Raw genomic sequence first — 18,758 nt, 5'->3', positions numbered from 1 at the left:
GTTTTCATAAAATACAAATTCGAAAACAATACTAAATAGCCCCTAAATAATTTGTGTCGCGGTCATGTTGGTCAGCCAATAGTGATTTTTCATCATGGAAATTTTGCGGGTTTTCTAAGATTATGCTTTGATGAAAAAGGAGTGTAAGATTCTGAGATGCGTTTGATGTCACTCCAAAACGAAAAGTAACTCAATCTAGATTTGGATTAGAGGAGTCTCCAAATCCAAGACATTATAAATGTGAATCGATGCCTTCAGAATTAAACTGAGTGTGTTTAGGTTGAGTTCAGTTCACCTACAATTCCATTCAAGCTCATTAATGTCACTAAAAAATGAATAATGATAAAGTAAGGTTTGGATTCGTTTGGACTTGTTCGGATTTGGTTTTCCCATCATTGTTGCCATAGACGTGCTCTATTCCATCACCAATGATGTATTCCTTCCCCGTACTTCGTCACCATCACCGACAATGCTAATGTTGTGAAACTAAGTTTTGGTTTGTTAAGTTAGAGAACAAAGGGAATAGGGATCGTGAAATGTAGGGGTGTTTAAGTCTAAAAGGATATTGTTTGACTAATTATGATAGATATAATTTTGTGGCGTTAATTTTGAAATTCTATAAATTTATTGGGATATTTTTATAAATTTTCCTAGATTTCTCCCTAATAATTGTGAGGGTAAATTTTCAAACTATTGCTCAACACATTTAAATGTTGACAAAACATTGCGAACAAATAGTATATAATGAATTTGAAAAATAAGCAAATGCTTGCCTAGAACAAGGTAAAGAGAACCCAACCAAATTGGCATCTTTAACGATACTCCTAGTTTATGAAGCGAAGAATCAATTGTTGCTTTTTTCCTTTTTAGGGATAATTTCATATTATCTCCTCATAAATTTACTGTCTTCAAATCTCCCATTATTTTGAAAAATCTCAATTTACCTTCTATTTTGTTAAGAAGACCCAAAAAAAAAAAAAAATCAACTCAACTTCATTATTCTCTTACCTTTTGAATAAAAATAGGGTACCTTGAGATTGTAAAAAATAAAATAATAATTTAAGGATAGTCAATTTACAACAAGGTAGTTTACTTTATATATATACACTCATTCTTTAATTCATGTGTCGTCCTAATTTTTTTTTTTTTTTATGTGAACACACTTTTAAAGCATAGAGTTTACTAGAGTCAAGATCTTAACTCTCTTAAACCATATGATTTTATAACTCATTAAAAAATAAGTTTATAAAACCCCATGATTTAAGAAAGTATATGTATTAGGGCCCCCGCATAATGATTATATATACAGTAAAATCTCTATATAGTCATATTGGTGGGACTGAAGAAATTTATTCTTATAAAGATGTTATAATTCAATAGAGGTATAGTACAAAAATTATTGTCTTTGCTTAATTATCCCTAATGCAAGTGATATAGAGGTAAATTATGTCATGTATTAATAAATTAATAAGTGAGTCAAATTCAATGTATAGACATTAATAAATTAATTAGTAAGTGAGTCAAATTCAATGGATAGATATTAATAAAAAAAGATATATAGTTTCAAAAAATTAATACAAAAAGTTTCATGCCAAGAAGCTACAAACATACTTAAGAAGTTAGAAATATTTTGACTTCAACAAAAAGATGTATATGCTGACCAATTAATATATACCCGCAAGTTGAAAGGTGTGGTTGCAACTTTAAAGAACAAATCATTGTCATAAGGAACTTTAGAAATATATTTTGTTCCATCTTAATTATTTAATGTAACATGCTATATATTTTTGAAATATTATTACTATGTGAAGGTAAGTTTATTAAGATGAAACTAAACAAAATATAACTTATTATAATGTAGAGTTTATTCCTAATTATAATCGGTCCCAAGTTAGGACCACAATTTTTTATTAATATGAAGAGGTTATTTTTATATAGAGTATTCATATTCGGAGGTTCTACTGTACATACACACACAAAATATATTCTCAAGCCAACAGCATTTTGCATTCTTTTATGTTTTTGTACAACGAAAAAATGATTGGTGAAAAATAATACCAAACGCACCCTTAATTTCCTTCTAGATCTCTCTCTCTTTACTAACATTTGCATTCTCAGATCTACTTATTTCTTCTGCTTTTCTCTTCTGTTTCGCTCTTGGTATGCAAAATGATTCAAACTGTCAAGAAACTTTGAAATTTAGATTTTATGTACGAACCGAATCCAAACATGCATGTGAGCCAGCTGCAGGTAATTCAATGAAGCATGCGGCTAGCTACTTCTTATCAATCAAGCCATGTGTGGCTTTTTATTGGGTAGTACTCTAAGGCCGCAAGAACATGTGCTACAAAAGGACTGCCTGTAATATTCAAAATTCCGTAGTTGTAGCCAAATGTCTTTTTTGAAGCATTTCATCAAACATTTAGTTACTTTCATCAAACACCTAGTTAAACTATATCTTTTATTTTTTATTTTTAATTCCAGGCATACATATTTTTTCAAATTCATAATAAAAATTTGTGCAAATCGATTCGAGATGATAGTTTCTGTAATACAAAGTAAAGATAAGCTAGGAGATTGGAGCAAGAGTACAAGAGACGAAAACAACCCATATAAATTCGAATTCAAGCCTTGTCGTGGCTAAAGAGAGCAGCAGTTTTCTTGAGCATAGACACAGCATTTTTGCAATCTGGATTGCGCAAATGGAACACATGCTGCTCTCCTTGAGAGTCAACAATCTCCACATCGCCTTTCCACCCACTCTCCTTCAACTTCTCACAATAAAATCATCCCCTATATCTTAGCATATCCTCCTCCGCAACAAAAACCAGCATCCTGGCGCATCCCTGCAGGCTCGTTAGGTTCGAACCAACCGCTGGATTAACCAATGGATCATCGCAGTCAATCATGCTAGGATAAACAAATTGCCGCATTGCCTCACGCCATTCTCTTGTTTTAACATCAGTTGTCTCGTCAGGAATAGGGTCCTTGCCCCAGAAGGATGGATGAGTTAAAACAATCCCAATCGTCGAGAATTTCTCGACAATGTCTTACTCCCATGTGGTGCGCTATCTTAGCACCAGAACTGTCACCAGCGAAAAACAGTCTCTGAAAGTCAACATAATGGTTAAGCCAGTCTTCCTGGCCATCCCCATCAACATGGGAAGCAACCCATTTGAGTGCAGTCCATGAATCTTCGTGAGCACAGGGGACCGGAATCTCCGGGGCTCTCTGATAATCAACCGAGACTGCTATGATGTTAGCTTCAGAAACTAAGTTGTTGAGGTAATTATTGTAAGTAGAAGAAAAGGCAGTGTGGACGCAGAAGCCTCCACCGTGAAAATAAACCACAAGAGGAAGTTTTCGGTTTTGATCTTTTGGGTTTTTCGGAATGTAAAGACGAGCGGATAGAGTATTTTCAGGTAAATACAAAACGTCTCTGGAATCAACGTTTGTTTTTGGATCAAATGATGGGGGAACGATGTCATTGCCCACAAGCCTCTCTATTGTGCCATCCTTGTATATTATCATCATAGGAGAGAAATCGTGGGCGATTTCTGATAATGGCTCTGTGGAACCCATTGAAGCAGAAAATGTCGGCAGAGCGCCGGCAAGCCTGAATTAGCCTTTCTAATAAAATATTAATAACAACAGTCAACAAAGATCTTGCTCAGGTTCGGTCTCATATACACGTCAATGGGATTGATAATAAACTTAATTAGTGCTTTCTGTAAATAATTGACAAGATTCTTTGCCTCCATAAATTTGACTGAATATAATATCACTCAATTAACAGCAAATATATATTCAACAAATTCATTTTGTAGCTAGAAGAGCATGATTGAAATGTTGGAAAGACCCCAAATGTTTTGCGAGTTATTTACCGAACTTTTGGTCTTTTACTTCCGAAGGGGAAAAAAAAGGTGAAATATGATTTTTATTTTTAGTGCTATTTTATTAATTGCAAGTAAAATTCAGGTAAGTCGTGCTTTTTCCAGACAGGGTAACATTATTGAAATGATGGTTTACAATCTGCTAGTGATATTACTAGGCTGCTGACAGGGCACAGATGAGCTAGCAGCTTATTGAGGTTACCAGCTGAACAGAATTGAAACAGTTGTTTCTGAGAAATTTTCTTGCAACTTAGAGAGAGTTAGCCAAGATTGTAAACATGGGATTTGTTCTTTGCAGAGTGCTGAGTGTAATCTTTTAATCGGCATCTGTTAATGATGCTTGCCGTGGTTGTTTTCTCTTGCAGATATAAGCAAGCTTGTCAAGCCACATAAATTGCTCTTGTGATGTTTTTGATTTGATTTTGCATGTCCCTATGATCTCATTGATTAATCTTTAGATTTAGATCCTGAATTCTTTCTTGATCTCTTCTTGATTTGATAATCACATTGAATTGGATCCAACAGTAACAATGGCTCCTACAATTAAACTCTATTCATTTTCTTTCCTTATTGTTCTTAAGGTAAGGTACACAATATCACTTGTAAATTATACACCCATCGATGGAGTATTTGAATGTTCTTATATATACATATTGAAATTTCTGATAAAAGAAATGATGTCCATAATGTGAAACCAAAGAGAAATATGATGCTGAACAACATTAAATTTAACAGTACACAGATTACTAAGTTCCTGGTGATCACATCAGAAAACATTATCTTGATTTAGGAATGAAGCTAATTTATCCATCAAGGCCACAGCCTTTTCAAACCTGGATTGAACAAATGAAACACATGATCCTCTCCTTCTGTCTCCACAATCTCAATTTCTCCGGCCCACCCACAATTTTTCAAAGTCTCATAATAAAGCAATCCCCTATCTCTCAAATTATCCTTCTCGGCAACACAAACGAGAACCCTGGGGCACCTCAGGCTCATTAGCCTAGAGTCAGCAGCTGGGTTTATTCTCACATCATTATACCCACTTGTATTTGGACATACAAATACCCAACACCTATCAACAACTTCATCATTTCTCCCAAAATATGGCTGAACCAAGCAAATTCCTGCCAGTTTTATCCCATTTAAGTCTTCAAACTCGCTTGAACGGCCATGTTGTGCACAATATTGCCACCAGCACTGTCACCGGCGAGAAAACACGAGCAAAATCAGCATGATCGTTTAACCAAACTTCATAGCCATGACCATTGATATTAAAATGATAAGCTACCCATGCGAGGGCAGCCCATGAGTCTTCATAAGCAGCAGGGACCAAGTGTTCGGGGGCTAATCTGTAATCAACTGAGACTACAATAACATTTGCTTTGGCTGAAAGAGAGCCGACATAGTTGTGGTACGTGGAACAAAATGGTGAGCCCATGAAGAAGCCTCCGCCGTGATAATAGACGAGGAGAGGGAGCTTTTGGTTTGTTTTAATGGCGGCTGAAGGGATGAAGATTCTTGCTGATACGCCTTTCTCTGGCACAATAACTACATCTTTGGAGAAGACAGCATTTGAGGAATCCATTGATGCTGGAACTTTATGGCTGCCAAAGAATCTCTCCACGTGCCCATCTCTGTATGCACGAAAATATGGAAGAAACTCATGCGCAATTGCTCTTGTTTCTGAATCCATTATTGCTTGTTGCATATTATTAATTCTAGTGATGATGATTAAATAACGAGAGTAACAGTAGTAAGATATATTGCCAGTAATCGTTTCTTCGGTTTGCGAGCGAGACTAAAGTCTGATTATTGGTTTCTTTTTTCTTTTTTATTTCTTCGTCCGAGACAAAAATGGGGCTAAAGTTTGGTCGTTCTTTGTATTAAGATAGTGGTATAAAAAAGGATAAATTTCCAGCTATCCCATCAATTCATTTCCTACATATCGCAATTTTACCCCATAAAAAATATCTTTTTTTTAATGAAAAAAAGGCAAAATTTCGTAGTGCTTTCTCATGTAGTTGTTCAAAAAGGTTTGATACAAAACATTTTGTTTTGTTTTGTTTTTTAATAAAAAAGAAAATATAAAACCAACTAGGTGTCGTTCGTATAATTGAATATCCTGAACAAGTTAAAATCCCATGGCTATAGTTCATGTGGGATTTAAAGTTCCACTCAATACACAAATGAACAATAAGACCTCGTAGATAGAACTCACTTTTAAAAATTGGTTTATAAAAGAATTGAGTTCGCGAGTTTTATATATTCATTTAAATTGTCATATTTTTTAGTCCATGTACGCCATGCGGAACATAAGATCCTAACATATATCTTATCGTATTGAAAAAATAACATCCACATATACCATATTCTACTAGTGAATTTCGTCTGTTAGGATGGAAAATATTTATGTTTTATAAGTCAAACAAACAAAAAAATTGATGCACTTTATTTACCTAGTGATTTTATTTTATTTATGTTATATAAATAAAATATTAATTTTATTTTGCCAAACACCTTACCGAAATATTTGTAAAGATGATTATTTCGAAATCTATTTTAGAATTGATTTTTTGAAAAGCTAAAGCAATCCCCAACTACCTTAAAGATTAAAGTAGTATGAAGCTCTTATATTCTTTTGAATGGATGGAATTTAATAATAAAAGTGTAGTAATCGGGTTGAAGGGAATTCCAAAAGTGGGTTGGTAATAGAGGCTAAAGTATGGAAAGCCACCCCCCACGTTTTTCCTGAGAAATTTTATTACCGTGTCCGGTTGTGAGTTTCGTGACAATTTCTCATTTGATTTTTCTTTGACATAATTTGTGATGGGTCACGTCTTCATGCTGAGCGGAAAGTGATATTTTAAATTATGGAAATAATTGGTCCTCAGAATTATGTAGTCTGTATTCAGGTTCAAGAACCAGGCCTTCTGCAACGAAGCAACGAACCAATAATCAGATCGCAATAGCCCATTTAGAATCATTTTTATATCTTATCACTAAAAAAATGATGATTGTTATAATATTTTTTAAAAAAACCTTTTTCATACTTAAAAATGTTTTATTTCCAATCCACTTTAACTACTGGACTTAATTGTGCATGTATTATGGAAATAATACACAAAAGATTTGTGAGATGGGATTGAATGTGGCATCTCAATTTTTTTTTTTTTTTTTACCTATGTATCATTATCGAATTCTTCATCATATCTCCAAACGAATTTACTGAGTAAAATTTTCTTAAATTTGCATACGATATGGCATCCAGTGCACCAATTATAATTTTATAGCTAGTTTTATCCGCTTTTAGTGCATGTATTAATGGAAAAACTCATAAACATAGAACACAAAATCCTCGAAGCTCATGCAAAACACGAGTTTAGAAGAGTGAGATCTAATAGACCAAACCTCACTTGTATATAGTGTGAGAATACGAACCTTCTTATGTATAAATACTAAAAGAGCTATTTCATTATATAAGTTTAACATAAAATGTATTGAGGGCTAGTTTGGAATTGCGGTTGCTGATTAAAATAAGTTGTTTTTATTGTGCAAATGTAATAAACTGTTGATTGAAAAAACAACTTGACGTTTGATAAACTGTGTTATTGTGGTTGTTGTAAGGTAATAACCTACTGATTGAAAAAACAACTTGTCATTTAGTAAATTGTGTTGTTGTGATTGTTATGAGTTTAAAAATCAGTGTATATGTGTTTGGTAAATTTAATAAACCAAACCTCACTTGTATATAGAGTGAGAATACAGACCTTCTTATATATAAAGACTAAAAGAGTTGTTTGGTTACATAAGTTTAACATAAAATACATTAAAGCTAGGGGTGGAATTGCAGGAGCTGCGTGAAAAGTGCTAAAAAAATAAAATAAAATAATATAACAATTTATTGACATCATTTAAAAATAATATACTTTAAAAAAATGAAAATATGTTAGTTTATTCATCTTTTAATAAATTTATTCATAGTCTATGAAATAATCTAATCAAATAAGATTTAGATATACACCAAAAAAGATAAACAAACATCAAAAAATATCTTAAACTTCAATTTGATGTCTTTCTAATAAATAAGAATTATTTATTATTGACTTCTAAAATTAATTATTTCTTATCCCTTAGGTGTAGCTCGACTGACTGTGAATGTACATGTGCCCACTAGTTCAAGTTAGAATATAAGTAAATGCTCGCGGTTAATGGATAGGGTTTATCATCCCACAAACAATAAAAAGGAAAGAAAATATTATTTGAGAAATTAAAGAAACAAACTAAATAATGAGTTAATTTTGTCAAAGATTGTAACAACAATAAATTTAAAAACAAACAGAAAAAAATATTTTTGAATGGAATATTAAATTAGGGAAGAGAATTATGATTTTTACTACCTATGAGGCAAGATAAATTGTATTAAATATAATAAATTTATAGAATTTTAGAGATATTAATGACTAAACCATTTACAATAAAAGTAGGATACAAAAGACTAAATATATTGAGAATACTAATTGATTTAGGAATGTCTTTCAACTTCTATTATAATTTAATACCTAATATTTGGATATTATTATTATTTTTTAATTTCTTACAAGTGTCGCGCCCTTGCTACTCATCTCTATGCTAATCCGTCCATGACTAGGGCCATAACTTTCCAAAATCATACCATTAAGGGTGCGTTTGAGATTGAGGTTGGATAGTTATAGTTTAAAAGCTACAGCACTAAAGTGTTTGGAAAGCATTAGCTGCTGTAACTTGGAAGGTATGTTAATATGATTTTTCACTTGTATAATGAAAAATCTATAATATTTTTAATAATTTCATCAAAATTATTTTTAAATATTTATATTTACTATATATTATTAACTTTTGTGTCATAGTTACAGTTTTTTTTTACAACAGATGCAGCTTAAAAGGTACAACACCTTAATCACAAACGCACCCTAAATATGGGTGTATACGCTCATGTGACACATTAGCATAATAAACTAGTAGTCATTATATATCAAATAAACTTACAAACACTCCTCCTATATTTGTTTGTTTAGTCTAATTTTTTAAATAAATCTTATCTAATTAGAGCTTTTGCTTTTAGACTAGTAGTGATTATATATCAAATAAACTTATAATACTCCTCCTATATTTGTTTCTTTAATATAATTTTTTAAATAGAGTTTATCTAATTAGAAATTTTCTTAGAAGAGTTTTTGTAAATAAAACTTATTTGTTTAGTATATTTTTATTTATAAGATTAAATAATAAGTTATACCAAACAGATATTATATTTAACTTGGTCACTACAATCACATTTAATTACAAAATATGCTAATGATTATTACTGTCCACCAAATATGAGAAACAAAATTCTCTTCTTATAAAAATATATCTCAATGTGTCTTAATTGCATCTTAAATATTTAATACTCTCTTTGAAAAATTTTGGCCTTTTCTGGCTACCTATCTCGATTCTTCAAAAAAAAAAAAAAAACTAAATTTCATTTCTCATATTGACAAAAACAAATGATGGATCTCCACGACAAGCAAACTCAAGTAATTGACACCGATGGGGAAAAAAAAAAAAAATCAATTGCCCACATAATTTTAGTTTATTTTTTATCCAAGTTTTTAAGGGCAGAAATTAAACAACTTACTTGGCGCTCACACAAGCACTCAACTTCAGTTGATTGATGGATTGATATTTTTCCCTCTTTTCCATTCCCATGCCTTTCAATTCACTTTATCGAAAAAAACCCCCCACAAAACCCAACCAATAGAAAACTGCCACATCACGAAATCTCAAACGCTTCAGCGCTCTATATAGCTTCGGGCTCTCTCTCCGTAGTATCTATCCTTCTTCTAACAATGGAGCGAGCCGCGTTGCTTCGTTCTCTCTCTTGTACTTCCCTCGCTTCCAACAGATTCTACTTTCGCTCTTTCGTACCTCGCGCCAAATTTTCATCATCATCAGTTGCTGTTGCGAGGAGGAATCACCACCGTCTGATCAACAACCTCACCAGGCGCTCCCTCCTCCGCGGCGACAGCAGATTACGCTTCTCCTTATCCTCTTATTCTCTTCAATTCAACAAACACTTCTCCTCTCTCTCTCCTCGCGCCGTCGCCTCTCCTTCCACTCCCTCATCTCCAGGTGCAAATTTGTCGTTTCATTCTTTCTAAATTTCAGCTCTTTTCCCGTTATTTATTTAATTAATCTCCTACGTTTAATTAAGCAGTAATTTTATTGGTTCATTGAATGATTACCGGCAAAAAAAATAATACAATTATTTTCAATTCTTGTAAATTTGTGTTTGTTAATCGTTAGAAATGATCTATTATTTGGAAAAAAAATTGAAACTCCTCTTTTAAGTTATTGTGATTGGTGTGTTGAATTGAGCTCTGTGATTGGTTTTCTTTGTGTGTGTAGAGGTTGCTGAAGTCAGCAATGAAGTGGCGGAGAAGCTTGGATTCGAGAAGGTTTCGGAAGAGTTCATTGGAGAGTGTAAATCAAAGGCTGTGCTTTTCAAGCACAAGAAAACCGGTGCTGAGGTCATGTCTGTATCCAACGATGATGAGAACAAGGTCTTCGGCATTGTCTTTCGAACTCCTCCGTAAGTATTGTAAATGTACTCTGTCTCACTGTTTGATAACGTCTTTTTTTTTCTCTTTCATTTTATTTGATTATATTAATTTCAATCAGATACATTGTTAGATATTATCATTGAAATGCTAAGAATACAAGAAAATAATTTTCAGGCAGTTATAGTTTTCTGGACAACGGGACACGTTTTTGGGTTGCAAAAGGTCTTATCATTATGCCTTACCTATTTGATAATGCAGGAAGGATTCAACTGGGATTCCACACATATTGGAACACAGTGTGTTGTGTGGTTCAAGAAAGTATCCTTTGAAAGAACCATTCGTTGAATTGTTGAAAGGAAGCTTGAATACTTTTCTGAATGCATTCACATATCCTGATAGAACATGTTACCCGGTTGCTTCTACGAATACAAAGGTAAGAAAATGAGTTGGAGTTATGAGGAACGGGAACCTAAGCTTGGAAACTCTTACATCTTTTTTGGATTTTACTTACGCTGAGATGTTTTCCTAAACAGGATTTTTATAATTTGGTCGATGTCTACTTAGATGCTGTCTTTTTCCCAAAGTGTGTGGAGGACTTCCAGACTTTTCAACAGGAGGGTTGGCATTTTGAGCTGGATAATCCTTCAGAGGATATAACTTATAAAGGTTTGATATCTGCAGATATTTGTTCTCTCTCTCTCTCTCTCTCTCTATATATATATATATGTATGTATTAAACTTCTGCTGTTATTTGGTTTTCCCTGGTGATGATTCATCCAACTTGCAACTAAGTTCTTTGACCTTCCTTTTTTTGTTCTTAATTGAAGGTGTTGTTTTCAATGAGATGAAAGGTGTCTATTCACAGCCTGATAATATATTAGGGCGGGCTGCTCAACAGGCAAGTTCTCCATTCCTCTGACTGTATATCTTTTCAGATTCCTTACAATCAGGAAACAATGGAAAACTGGTTCATAGTTTATTCCTCTGAAGTTTCACTCACAAAGTGCCTGAATCTTATGATTGCATACCCATATGGATCATTTATTGATGCTTCCAATTCATTCTTTTTGAATGCTTCTGATAAAGCTATCTTGTTTGCTCTTGCAACTGAGTTACAAAACTTCTTCACAGGCTTTATTTCCCGACAATGCATATGGTGTAGATAGCGGAGGTGATCCAAAAGTTATTCCAAAGCTGACATTTGAGGAGTTTAAGGTATATTCTTTACTGCATTTTGATATTTTTTTTTTTTTTCAGTTTATGTTGGTATGGGGATTTTTTAACTTAAATGTTGTGTTAGTTATTTTTCTCAGGCTGTGTCTTTCTGATGGCAGGAATTTCACCGTAAATATTACCACCCCAGCAATGCCAGGATATGGTTCTATGGAGACGATGATCCAAATGAACGCTTACGCATCCTGAGTGGTAATAAATGACATCTCTATTGATGATGAATTGAGTATCCATGCTCTTTGTTAATTTTTTTTTTCTTTTTTCTCACTGGATTACCACTTTCGGTTGTCCCCCGAAGCTTATGGGTGCTGGTCCCAGAGTGATGCATATACATGAGTGGTCCTTGAAAACTATGCCTGGTTGAGCAACTAAATAATGGAAACTAAAATCCTTCCTAAAATGGATTTGTTTGAGTTTGCTCTAGAGGAACTAGTTTCGGTACAAAGATGCATTATAATTATAGCTTGTCTTCGTATCTTTACTTGGTATATGAAGTATTTTACTATTTTCAGTCAAAAGACCAATATATAACCAAAACTGGAAGTTTTCATATCCAGTATGATTTGCAACTTTTTTATTATATTTGGTCCAAAATCCAATGCATATCCAATATTCACTTGTCTATGCAAATCCAACATTTTCTTGTGCACATGCATGTCAAAATGTTACCATTCTGATAGTAAGTTGAATGATAAGGTCTTAATTCAAGTTGTTCTGTACACTACCATCTTACTTGCACTCTCTCTGTCACAGAGTATTTGAATATGTTTGAAGCAAGTTCAGCCCCAAATGAATCAATAGTTGAAAAACAGAAACTATTTTCAGAACCAGTCAGGATAATTGAGAAATACCCTGCTGGTGATGCTGGTGATATTAAGAAGAAGAACATGGTATGCCTTAATTGGTTGCTCTCAGATAAGCCCTTAGACTTGGAAACGGAACTTGCCCTTGGGTTCTTGGATCATCTTATGCTGGGAACTCCTGCTTCTCCCTTGAGGAAAATTTTACTAGAAAGTGGTCTTGGAGATGCCATTGTTGGTGGTGGGATTGAAGATGAACTCCTTCAGCCTCAATTTAGTATCGGATTGAAGAATGTTTCTGAAGATGACATTCAAAAGGTAGAAGAATTAATCATGGATACACTAAAAAAACTAGCAGACGAAGGTTTTGATAGTGATGCTGTAGAGGCATCCATGAATACAATAGAGTTTTCTCTCAGGGAAAATAATACTGGGTCATTTCCTCGTGGCTTATCACTGATGCTTCGATCCATGGTAAGATGTACTTCCGTTTATTACTGTTTTAGATATTGGATAACGTTTCCTTCTTAAATTTTTTTTGTGAATGCACTTTTTTTTTTTTTCATAGTTGATGTTGTTTTGATTATGTAGGGTAAATGGATATATGATATGAATCCATTTGAGCCATTGAAGTATGAGAAACCCTTGATGGCCCTTAAAGCACGATTAGCTGAGGAGGGCCCCAAAGCTGTTTTCTCTCCTCTAATTGAGAAATATATTTTAAACAATCCCCACTGTGTTACGGTAGAAATGCAGGTAAGTATTTTACCATCTGTCATTTATGGTTTTTATTGTATCTTATCAGATGCTCAACATTTTCTTATTTCATGTCAGCCTGATCCAGAGAAAGCCTCTCGTGATGAAGCAGCTGAAAAAGAAATTTTGGCTAAAGTCAAATCAAGCATGACAAAGGAAGATTTGGCTGAGCTAGCACGTGCTACTGAGGAGCTAAGGTTGAAGCAAGAAACTCCTGACCCTCCAGAAGCTTTGCGAAGTGTTCCAAGTCTATCTTTGCGTGACATTCCCAAAGAACCTATACGTGTTCCCACAGAGGTTATCATTGCTTTAATTAAGTTTGACTGGTATTCCATTTGAGTTGAAGAGCTGGTCTCATTTTATTATTGATTTGGTGTAGGTTGGAGATATCAATGGAGTAAAAGTTCTGCAGCATGACCTTTTCACAAATGACGTCCTTTATACAGAAGTTGTCTTCGATATGAGTTCGCTTAAGCAAGAGCTTCTTCCTTTGATACCACTTTTCTGGTACTGGCCAATTACTTGTTATGCATTTCCTGTTCTCTTCTTCTTACCTTCTAATTCTACATGTAACAAGATGTTTTTCAAATTGAATGCTACATTGAGGAAAGATCAGGTTGGTTGGTGTTCGGATTTGGTTTTTTGTGTGTGGGGATTTGGTTGGTGTTCAGATGGTCAGTGCATTCTACCATCTATTCTACTTTGTTTCTTTTGCTGTGCCCTTTCATTTTTTGTATCTGCCGGCCAATGCCACCTATTCCCAATTCTACCTCTACTCCATAGTCTATTCTATATTATTTTGGAAAAGATTAAATCACTGATATTATGCTGTAAACTTGCTTATTTTATTTTATACATTGATATTGAACACTTTTGTGGTCCTAATTTACTACCTCATTAATTGGTTTTATTTTAGAGTAATGCTAGGGATCGTAACAATTGAGTCTCAACTTGAATCCCAATTTATATGACAGTCATCTAGTGGATGGTAGAATATTAATTTTATCAATAATGAAATTCACTAACCAATAAATGAATGCCACATAACAATTGGGACTTAAGTTGGGACTCAACTGTTGTGATCCCAATCATTGTTATTTATTTTAACTTCAAAAATCTTCTGACACAGAGTATATTTTTTACAACTGCTTCACATGCTACATGTCATCTAGAGATTTGCATGTTTGTTTGTAAATCTTATCATAGATAGCTTCTTTGGCACTCTCTGTTGCAAGAATTCCAACTGATATCCTGGTACTTCTGTTTCCTGTCCAAAACTTTCTGCTTTATCATCTCATTGAAAAGAAGAGAAAAACCTATATTCAAATCTTATAACTTGCTAAAGTGGCAAAGTTCTGTTGTGTTTATGAATTATGTGGTTATATCAAATATTTACTTCTCTTTATGTGTATCTTACCAAGTTGATGGACCTAACACCTTTTGACTTCTACAATAAACTTCACAGTCAGTCATTGAAGGAGATGGGTACCAAAGACTTGAGTTTTGTGCAACTTGATCAGTTGATTGGAAGAAAGACTGGAGGAATTTCAGTTTATCCATTCACATCTTCCATACGTGGCAAAGAGGATCCTTGCTGTTGCATGGTTGTTCGAGGCAAGGCCATGGCAGGGCAAGCTGAAGATCTTTTTAACCTGGTAATACTTTTGGCAGAATTTGCTAATGAATCTATTATGTTTCTATTTAACTTTTTGTGTTTTATGTCCCCATTCCATGGGACATTATGGTGACTCTTAAGAATTGCTTTCAAAATTCCTCATCATGTAGACATCAGAGATACTTTTTCTGTTTTATCACTTGGTTCTTTCCGCATATAATCAGGAAAAGTCAGCACACACTTTTTAAAAGTTTTTGGATCACTTTTAATGATGCTTTTAGTCATGTTATTTCTTCACTATTCTTAGATATTTGCTTTGTTTGTCATTAAACTGGCATGTGCTTGTGTCTTGTACCTTGAAAAGGATATAGTTTGTCTGTCGGGAAATGATTCAAAGGAGTCATTTTAGTTAAGAAGCATGAAAATATCTCTCTTCTATGAGACCTGTGTTATTACGCTGTATAAATTATTGATATTGTTTCTATTCTCTCTTCCTCTCTGTACCCCTCTCTACCTCTGTTGCTTTTAGTGTAAACTAGGAAAAGTTTTTCCTCTCTCAGTATAGTGATTTTGTGATAGAAGCTAATTTTTTTAATGTTATACCATTGACCCTGTTATTTTGTTATGATTTCGTCACTGACTGATTGATCCATTCATGCATGATATATAAATGTAGTTTAACTGTGTTCTTCAAGAAGTCCAGCTAACGGACCAGCAGCGATTCAAGCAGTTTGTTTCCCAAAGCAAAGCAAGAATGGAGGTAGGTTTTGTAATAATTACATTTACTAGTATGTAAAATCAGGAATCCATCTTTATTGAATCTCAGAGTTCATGTTTGTTTTCAGAATCGATTAAGAGGCAGTGGGCATGGAATTGCAGCAGCAAGAATGGATGCAAAATTAAATACAGCTGGGTGGATTTCAGAACAAATGGGTGGTGTCAGGTTGGAATAATTGGATGGCACTAAATGCTTTTTTTTCCCCTCTCTGTGGACTGTATCTTATCAACAAAATGAGAAACATTGTCTTGAATTGATATTTGCAATAATGAACTACAATTTTGCTTTTGGTTTGTTAGAGGTCTCATTGTGTATCTAGATCCATTTCTAGAACAAGCCATTTTGACATTATTATTCTTGCCTAATTGATTTGGCTGATATAAGTTGTATTTCTGTGTGCGTATAGCTACTTAGAATTCCTACAAGCTCTCGAAGAAAAGGTTGATCAAGACTGGGCTGGGATTTCATCATCTCTTGAGGAGATTCGCAGATCCTTTCTTTCAAGGGAAGGTTGCCTGATAAATATTACCGCTGATGGGAAAAATCTCAAAAATTCAGAAAGATTTGTTGGCAAATTTCTTGATATGCTTCCTACCAACTCTCCTGTTGAAAGAGTTAAGTGGAAAGCTCATCTTCCTTCAGCAAATGAAGCTATTGTGATACCCACACAGGTACAAGTTTATTTTTAAATTTGAAAAATAAAATAATTATGCCCATTTTCCAAAGAGCTGCATATTAACTTTCTCCTATTGCAGGTAAATTATGTTGGAAAAGCGGCTAACATATTTGAGACTGGTTACAAACTCAACGGGAGTGCCTATGTTATATCAAAACACATTAGCAATGTATGGTTGTGGGACCGTGTCCGTGTCAGTGGTGGGGCTTATGGAGGTTTCTGCGACTTTGATTCTCATTCAGGTGTGTTGTAATGCTATTTATTTTGGCACCCAGCTCTAGTTGTAATATTTTGAATCTAAACTCTTGATGTGTTTATGTAGGAGTATTCTCATTTTTATCTTATCGGGACCCCAACTTGTTAAAAACACTCGACATATATGACGGAACTGTGGATTTCTTGCGGGAGTTGGAAATGGATGATGATACATTAACTAAAGCAATTATTGGGACCATTGGAGATGTAGATGCATACCAGCTGCCTGATGCCAAAGGTTATAGTAGGTATGTGGGCGGCTGGTTTTGTTCTTCTTCATGGAATTGTCTGCTTTCTTTCTTTTTATGGTTATTCTCTTCCTTATTGTTTCCGTTATCAGGACAAAATTTGGCCCTTATTTTACCTTAAATCATTTGAATATTTATGTCGTAGACCTTTGACATGAGTGTCATTCTAAACTTTTGGGAAGAATTGCTAGAAAGGAGAAACCTCACAAATTTTCTTTCTTTATTTTTTTCCCAGTATTTCAAGTGTTCACTCTGAATTTTATTTGACTTATGAGTCAATAAGTTCACAACCTGATGGTGGCACAGTTAGTTATAAGCCTTGGGGTTGGCTTCTGAATGTATCTTATGATTACTTTTGTTGCCTTTTTGTGTTTTACTGATATTATCAAATATAATACTCACCTTTTCTTTTTCTGTTTTCAGTTTGCTACGCCATTTATTAGGAATCACAGAAGAAGAAAGACAAAGGAGGCGAGAAGAGATCTTATCTACAAGGTAAAGAAAAAACTTGCTATTATTTTACATCTTAGATATTGAAGTTGTAAAAGCATCGGAAAGGTACAGAAGTGCTTACATAATGCAGAGTTATTAGGTCTTCTATAAATAAAAGTCTGATGTCAGGATCTTTTAAGTGCAATTCAACGTTACATAAGGCTGAATTGACCATTTGTTTGTCTGTGGCTCATTGACAAAAAATCTAATCTCTGGTTGAATGGATTGCATCAACCTTTTTCGAAATATATGTAATTTTTCTTTCTTTCACCTCAGTTTGAAGGACTTCAAGGAATTTGCTGATGTATTGGAGGCCATAAAAGATAGAGGAGTTGCAGTTGCGGTGGCGTCTCCTGATGATGTTGATGCTGCAAACAAAGAGCGTGCCAATTTGTTTGAAGTGAAGAAAGCCCTCTAAGACCCTGGAAGGTTTTGGAAGACTGGAAAATTGCTCTGATGGCAAGTGATGCTCTTACCCCAATATTTTCCCATCGGGTACGAAATGCTTGAAGCATTTCCAAATTTTTCACAGCAATCAGTAGAAAAATAATGGGAAAGAGGAAACAAGTGTTTACAGCATGAGATATATGCTCCATTTCAGTGGTGTTAAAAGGAGTTTAATATATTAACCCTTGAAAGTCTGCTTTTAAACCTTTTTCGGTTTTACATTTTGATAACTGATTGATCTGCATAGCATAATGGGTATAGAGTATGAATGACTATTCTGAAATGAATTATAGTTTATTCTTTTAAGAGGTGGGAACATGAATGACATTAAAATTGAATTATGTTTTATGGGCAGCTTGATCATGAAATTGTACAATTTAATTTTGAATATTTGATATATTTAAAGGATGCGCTTATCTTATGGGCTAGTTTGTCATACGTTCGTAAATCTGAAATATTTTGAATTTCACATTTTTTTCAAAAAAGTTACTTGTTTGCTTTTTATATTTTATGTGTGGTTTTTAGACATTTGTATTTAAGTAGAAAAGGTGAATTTTTTTTTTTACTTCTATTTGAATGAACCAAATGAAAAATAAATATTATATTCTAAAATTATCTAAATTAAATATACTTATTTCTTATACTATAAAATGCAATCATTTTATTTGTTTTGATTTATAAGGATACAAAAGTCAAGTAACCATGTTTAAAATGTTTTTTTATTCTTTTTTATGGAGGAGTTATTTGAATTCACCAATTTACTCTTTACAATCTAACCCTATTTTTAGTTAAGAATTTAATTATGTAATTTTGGAAAAAATTTACTTAATTAACCATTTTCTTTTCTTGCTCTTCTCAATGTCGCAAATTCTCATCAGTCATTTAGATATGTTCTTTTAACTACAAATAATATCACTAAGAGGAACAAAATCTATCATTTAAAAAAAAATATCAACAAACTTTTATCAACCATGAAAGTTA

The 18,758-nt window shown here is 33.6% G+C and overlaps 1 protein-coding gene and 2 pseudogenes across 1 annotated transcript; 1 reads left to right on the top strand and 2 right to left on the bottom strand.

The window, feature by feature from the left end:
• Window positions 1-2,624: 2,624 nt before the first annotated feature.
• Window positions 2,625-3,604, bottom strand: LOC112096232 (annotated as a pseudogene).
• Window positions 3,605-4,659: 1,055 nt separating this feature from the next.
• On the bottom strand, window positions 4,660-5,604 carry LOC112095746 (annotated as a pseudogene).
• Window positions 5,605-9,613: 4,009 nt separating this feature from the next.
• On the top strand, window positions 9,614-18,195 carry LOC18033980 (presequence protease 2, chloroplastic/mitochondrial). The gene is made up of 19 exons (XM_006422984.2): window positions 9,614-10,046; window positions 10,323-10,506; window positions 10,736-10,910; window positions 11,011-11,143; window positions 11,305-11,375; window positions 11,609-11,692; window positions 11,812-11,902; window positions 12,464-12,984; window positions 13,102-13,266; window positions 13,345-13,563; window positions 13,646-13,773; window positions 14,732-14,921; window positions 15,558-15,641; window positions 15,727-15,824; window positions 16,066-16,330; window positions 16,415-16,577; window positions 16,658-16,838; window positions 17,262-17,333; window positions 17,607-18,195. The coding sequence occupies exons 1-19, from the start codon at window positions 9,764-9,766 to the stop codon at window positions 17,746-17,748; spliced, it is 3,249 nt and encodes a 1,082-aa protein (XP_006423047.1). The 5' UTR covers window positions 9,614-9,763; the 3' UTR covers window positions 17,749-18,195.
• The last annotated feature ends 563 nt before the right edge of the window (window positions 18,196-18,758 follow it).

Source organism: Citrus clementina, unplaced genomic scaffold, assembly GCF_000493195.1.
Source record: "Citrus clementina cultivar Clemenules unplaced genomic scaffold, Citrus_clementina_v1.0 scaffold_8, whole genome shotgun sequence".
NCBI classification, from domain to species: Eukaryota; Viridiplantae; Streptophyta; class Magnoliopsida; order Sapindales; family Rutaceae; genus Citrus; species Citrus x clementina.
The sequence above is the reverse complement of the archived record's forward strand: the minus strand, read 5'-3'. Positions and strand labels throughout refer to the sequence as shown.